Below are 6,493 nucleotides of genomic sequence, written 5' to 3'. Positions count from 1 at the left end.
AAAAAAAAAAAAAAAAAAAAAAAAAAAAAAAAAAAAAAAAAAAAAAAAAAAAACAGTTTCTACAAGAATCAAGTAACTGGGGCTGGCAGGATGGCTCAGCAGATAAAGGGGCTTGCCACCAAACCTGATGGCTTTGAGATTGATCCCCAGGACCCAGTATGGAAGGAGAGAAACTACTCCCCATAAGTTGTCCTCTGATGTCTACACACGCTTCATGTCACATTATGTGCACAAGTAAATATAATAATACAAAAGTTTAGTTTAGTAATGGCCAAGAGCTAGTGGCACATGCCTTTAATCCCAACACTTTGGAGGTAGAGGCAGTTGGATCTCTGAGTTCAATGTCAACCTGGTCTACCAAGAGAGTTCCAGGCAGCCAAGGCTACACAGAGGGGGAAAAAAGTCTAATAACTCAAAGAATATACTTAAAAAAAAGTTTTATGAGAAATACTATTTTTAAAATTTTACTTTAATTTTATGTGTATCATATGTATGCCCAGTGCCCCTGAAGCCAATGGAGATCATAGACAAGGAGATTATGAGCTGCTATGTGGGTGCTGGCATTGAACTTGGGTCCTCTGGCAGCAGCAAGGGATATTAATTCCTGAACCATCTCTTTAGCCTCCTAAATAATACATTTTAAGGAGAGAGAATAATCTCTTCATCTTTATGTTTTAGACATGAATTTTCCTTGGAATTTAGAAAATTGAAAGCCAAAATAAATTCTGTAGAAACTCTCACTCACTTCTAACTAACCACATCTGAAATAAAAACCATACCTATAAGGGGTCCAGATTCCCTACTAGCAACATAAAGACCTACAACTATATCATACTTATGATTTCAAAGTAGTTCACAAGTCAGAAATGGTTAGTCCACTTCTGTAATCCCAGCACTCAGTAGGCTGAGGCAGGATAATTATTGAATCTGAAGCCAGACAGAACTATATATACTGCAAGATGTTGTCTAAAACACACAACCAATCAGCCAGGCATGGTTGCAAACATCTTTAATCCCAGCATTCCGGAGATAGAGCCAGACAGATCTCTAGGAAACCAGCCTAGTCTACACAGTGGAGTTCTAGACCCTACCTCAAACAAGCAAACCCCCAAACCAAAAAGCCAGTAAGTCAACTAATAACTATAATCAGGCAACTAAACCACTAAGTGACCAACCAACCAAATTCATGACCACCTTAAATATCTTATTAGGGGGTGGACACAGAGCTCAGCAGGTAAAGGCCTGTGCAAACATAAGAACCTAAGTTCGGATCCCTAGTAGCCATGTAAAAGCCAGGCATACACCTGTAACCTGCGACCTGTAACCCTGGGATGAATGTGTGTGTGTGTGTGTGTGTGTGTGTATACCTTGGAAACAGAAGATGACCTTGGAGGCTTGCTATTCAGACAGTCTAGTTGCAATAGAGATACACATAGGGGAGAGAAGTTATCTCAAAAAATAAGGAGGAAGGTGATAGCAGAAGACATCAGAAGTCAACCTCTGGCCTCCACAAGCACAGTGAGCATACTTGTACAAACACAAACTAATACTGCCCTTGGACGATAGGAAAATAGTGAATCTACTAGAAACACCCCAAAAGCAGGCACTAAGGGATCCTTAAAGCAGAAAAGACAGGGCTGGCAAGTAAGGGTGTCTGCTAAGCCTGACAACCTGAGTCCCATTCTTAGAACTCACATGGTGGAGAAAGCCAACTTCCACAGGTTGCTGACCCACACATGCCCTGACAAAGTGCACCCCTCCCATATACACCATCAATACATGCAAAAACAAATACACAACACAAATACAAAGTGATCTGGCAGGAAGGACTGCCAGGCTGCACTCCAGGACGGCGCTGCTTGCGGTTACCTGTCATTCCTGTCATCACACAGCCAATGCTTTCCGTTATCTTGAACAAGTGAGTCACTGTGCTGGAATCCAGTAGTTTGTCCTAAAGAACAAGATAAACCACTGCCATGTCATTTTAAAGTCCACAGCCTCTGCACACTTATAAAAAACCACCAGTGTGGAACTGGAGCAATAAACTGTAAAATAGGAGTTAGGAGTTATGTGTGTTCTGTTCATTTTACAGTTAAAACCAATCTTTCAAAAGGGGTAGAGGGAGATGTTTTTTCTAGATGTTTTCTGTGGATTAAAGGTCTCAGAAAACAAAGGACTTAGAAATCTCATCCCACTTATTGTGACTAACTCAGCCTAAAAGGCTCCAGCTGCTCAGGGTTCCTTGAGTGATTAGTAAAAAGGCAGAGTCAGACCAAGACAAATGTTAATGTAAGTTGGTAATATAACCCTGTTCAAAAATCACATTCCTACATTTGATTTTGCAGCCATTGACTGGCTGGGCAGTATTACTTACAGGTACTTTCTTCTGTGTGACAATAACTGCGCAGTCCTTTCCTCTGACAGCAACAGATGTAAGTCCACCCTGGTTAATAGCCTTAAAAGCATATTCTGGAAAAACAAAACAGGTTTGTTTTTGTTTGTTTGTTTGTTTTTTAAAAGGTGGACTAGGACCTGGGGATGTTGCTCAGTTGATAAGAGTGTTGGTTTAAGCCAGGAGTGGTGGCGCATACCTTTAATCCCAGCACTTGGGAGGCAGAGGCAGGGGGATTTCTGAGTTCGAGGCCAGCCTAGTCTACAAAGGGAGTTCCAGGACAGCCAGGGAAATACAGAGAAACCCTGTCTCGAAACACCAAAAAAAAAAAGTGTTGGTTTAGTATGCACAAAATACTGGATCAATCTGAGCTTGGAGACTACAATGCTAGCATTTGGTGGGCAGAGATAGAAGAGTCAGAATTCAAGGTCATCTTTGTACAGAGAGTTTGAGGCCAGCCTGAGATACAAGAGACCCTGTCTTTAAAAAAAGTAGGAACATTTTCTTTCCATTTTTGAGACAGGATCTCATTATGTAGCTCTGGCTGGCCTGGACCTCCTGAGTGCTGGGATTAAAAAGCATGTCTGGCTAAGGTGGGATAATTTTTTTTTCCTTAAATAAATTTTTTTAATTTATTAGGTATTTTCTTCATTTACATTTCCAATACTATCCCAAAAGTCCCCCATACCCTCCCCCACCCACTCCCACTTCTTGGCCCTGGCGTTCCCCTGTACTGAGGCATATAAAGTTTGCAAGACCAATGGGCCTCTCTTTTCACTGATGGCTGACTAGGCCATCTTCTGATACATATGCAGCTAGAGACACGAGCTCCGGGGAGTACTGGTTAGTTCATATTGTTGTTCCACCTATAGGGTTGCAGACCCCTTCAGCTCTTGGGTACTTTCTCTAGCTCCTCCATTGGGGGCCCTGTGTTCCATCCAATAGATGACTGTGAACATCCACTTCTGTATTTTTATCGTAGATCTTACATGGAAACTAATAAACCATCATTAAAAGAATCAGGTTAAGCTATAGGAATGTAGAATGCCAACCAAGAGAAGTCAAGTCAAAATAATAAAAATGTTAATCAACCAGTCAAACCAGCTTCATTTCTTCCAGTTTTATTTTACTGAATTTTCATTAGGTTCAAGTGCCAAATTTTGAAATGAATTCTACTCTAAGTTTATCACAGCAGATCTTAATATGTCTTATCATTTTCAAAGCTGTTTTATGGGCACAGTATCATCACGCCTGCTTTCCCTAGGTCAAAACTGGTGCTCTAAAGATTTAGTACTTCTGCTGATTTTTGGTGAATAACTTACTACATGCAGTTTTAATATTTGGTATTAGATTTCATATTAATATTGTCTACCAGTTGACGTTTAATCCCAGCATGGTCCAGGCCAGCCAGGGCTACATGATGAGATCTTATCTCAAGAATGGAAAGAAAATGTTGCAATTTTTGTAACTTACAATTAACGTAGGGCTTTTCAGTTTACTGCAAACTTCAGAATGTGTACTTGTAACTACTGTCAATGCCAAACTCTCTGGTTTGAAAGCCTGGTGTCAAGATGGGAGCAAATACAAACTACTCAGGTACCCCACAGTTTACTTAATAAGGACCATCTCTGATGAGATGAGATCAGAAATATGGCTATCATTTTCTGTGTTAATACAGAAAATACAGAAGATAATTTTTGTTTTCCTTTTTTGAAACAGGGTTTCTCTGTGTAGCTCTGGCTGTCCTGGCACTAGTTCTACAGACCAGGCTGGCCTTGAACTCACAGATATCTGCTTTCCTCTGCCTCCAAAGTGCTGGGATTAAGGTATATGCCACCATCAGCCAGCTCAGAAATTTTTTCTTAGAATTATTTATAATTCCAGTTATGACCTAAATTTTTCTACATAGTAGACAATCTCAAAACTTAACTTTAAGTGATACTCTGGACACTGGTTCTAAGGACTAGCCAAGATAAGACCAGGATAAGAAACACATGCATTCAATGTTCCTCCATGGCTTCTGTTTCAGTCCCTGAGTCCAGGTTCCTTGTTTGAGATCCTACACTGACTTCTCACAGTGATGCACTGTGATCATGAAATGAAAACCATATAGACTTTTCCCTCCCCAAGTTGTTTCTGGTCATAGTGGTTTGCCATAGCAATGGAAACCTAGCTAGGGCACCTACTGACTTGAGTTCAATCCCCAGAACTGATATCAGAATGCAGAAGGAAAGAACCAACTCCACAGAGCTGTCCTCTCAATACCACCTGGTGCATTGTAGCACAAATATTCACAAAGTAATAGTAGTAATAATAATAATAATAATGGAAATTATAGAACTGAAAACCACAGCATCTAAACTACAAAAATTCACCAATAGCCTTGGCCTGTAATTCTAGTACTAAGGTTGAGGTAGAAGGCCCAGGTGTTCAAGGATATCCTGGTCTACAATAAATAACAAGACTGTTTCAAACAATAAAACAATGATCCAGAAAATTTTATCAAGTGAACTTTAGTGCAGACTGGAAGTGAGTAAATAAATAAATAGGTGCTTAGAGAGATGGCTCAGCAGTTAAGAGAGCTTACTGCTCTTCCAGAGGACCCAAGTTCAGTTCCAGCACACATATCAAGATGCTTACAGCTTCCCTCAACTCCAGCCCTAGCTCTATTGCCCTCTTCTGTACCCCGTGGGCACCTACACTCATATGTACATACTCAGACACATACACGTAATTAAAATAATAACATTCTTCAAAAAAGAAAAGAAAAAGAGAAAAGATCCAAGTGAATTTTGTGTGTGTGTACATGTGTGTATACCCAGCCAGAGAACAATCTTAAGTGCCATTCACTCCTCAGGGCTGTCTATCTTGTTGTTTGAAATAGAGATCTCTCATTGACCTAGAGCTTCAAGGTATTCTAGGCTGGCTAGCCTGCAAGTCCTAGAGATCTGCCACCCCAGAACTGGGACTACAAAGATTATAAACACACACCACCTACCATGTGTGGTTTTTTTACATAGGTCTTTTGTTTTGGAGGCAGAGTCCATGTAGCACTAGCTAGTCTTGAAATCATGGAGATCAATACACCTGACCCTACTTACTTTGTTTTTTGATACCCGGCCCTTAAAACTGTCACTTTCTATATATTAAAAAATGGCCACGTGTAGTGACATGCCTATAACCTCAGCCCTGGGAGGCTAAGGCAAGAGGACTGAGTTCAAAGCCAGTTAGTTTCAGATACAACAAAACTGTCTCAAAACAAACAATCACTAAGCCCCTCACGGTGGCTCAGCAGATAAACTTGGGATCAAGCCTGATGACAGTGAGTTTGATCCCCAAATCCCACACGGTAGGAGAGAAGTAACTCCTGCGATTTTTCTCTGACCTCCACACAATCCCTCTCCAAATTGGAAAACAAAACCTGGGCTAGGAAGATGGTTCAGCAGGAAAGATTGTTTGCTGTCGAAGTATGAGAACCTGAACTCAAATAACACAGCACTCACATAGGAAACCAGGCATGGCCACATCCTTGTGATCCCTGAGCATGTATGTGTAAGTGGCGGATTACGGAAAGATCACTGGAGATTGCTGATAGCCAACCTACTTGTAGGTTCAGTGAGAGCTCCTGTCTCAAAGGAATAGGGTAGAAATTGAAAGAGAAAGATATCTGATGTCTTCTACCGTTGGAGTGTGAATCCACCACATACAATCTACCATCTGTACACACATCACACAAAACCAAAAACAGCCAAACAGTAGTTTTTATGTTCAATATAAAAACAAGCTGTTATGATGGGAACTGCTGGGACAGAAAGATGGCGCAGTGGTTTTGAGCACTTGCTGCTCTTTGGGAGGATCTGGGCTTGACTCCCAGCACCTACATGGCTTCTCACAACACCTGCGCTCCAGTCCCAAGGGATTCCTGCACTTTTCTGACATCTACAGGCACCCAGAAGCACACGGTACACATGAACACAGTCATGTAAATACTCATATATATATATATATATATATAATAAAAACAAATCTTCTTGTTTGGTTGGTATTTTGAGACTGGTTCTGTCTAGCCTTGGCTGTCTTGGAACTCTGTAGTCCAGGCTG

General features: G+C 40.9%; 1 protein-coding gene across 2 annotated transcripts in view; it reads right to left on the bottom strand.

Moving 5' to 3' along the window:
* Psma6 (proteasome subunit alpha 6) overlaps nt 1–6,493 on the bottom strand; it is a 34,133-nt gene that overhangs the window by 8,538 nt on the left and 19,102 nt on the right. For both annotated transcript variants that reach the window (XM_021178721.1, XM_021178720.2), the window contains exons 2-3: nt 2,375–2,469; nt 1,870–1,951 (exon numbers count right to left, since the gene is read on the bottom strand). In XM_021178721.1, the coding sequence (XP_021034380.1) occupies nt 1,870–1,951; nt 2,375–2,469 (177 nt within the window). The remainder of the gene's footprint in view (nt 1–1,869; nt 1,952–2,374; nt 2,470–6,493) is intronic.

This window comes from Mus caroli, chromosome 12, assembly GCF_900094665.2.
Source record: "Mus caroli chromosome 12, CAROLI_EIJ_v1.1, whole genome shotgun sequence".
NCBI lineage: Eukaryota > Metazoa > Chordata > Mammalia > Rodentia > Muridae > Mus > Mus caroli.
The sequence above is the reverse complement of the archived record's forward strand: the minus strand, read 5'-3'. Positions and strand labels throughout refer to the sequence as shown.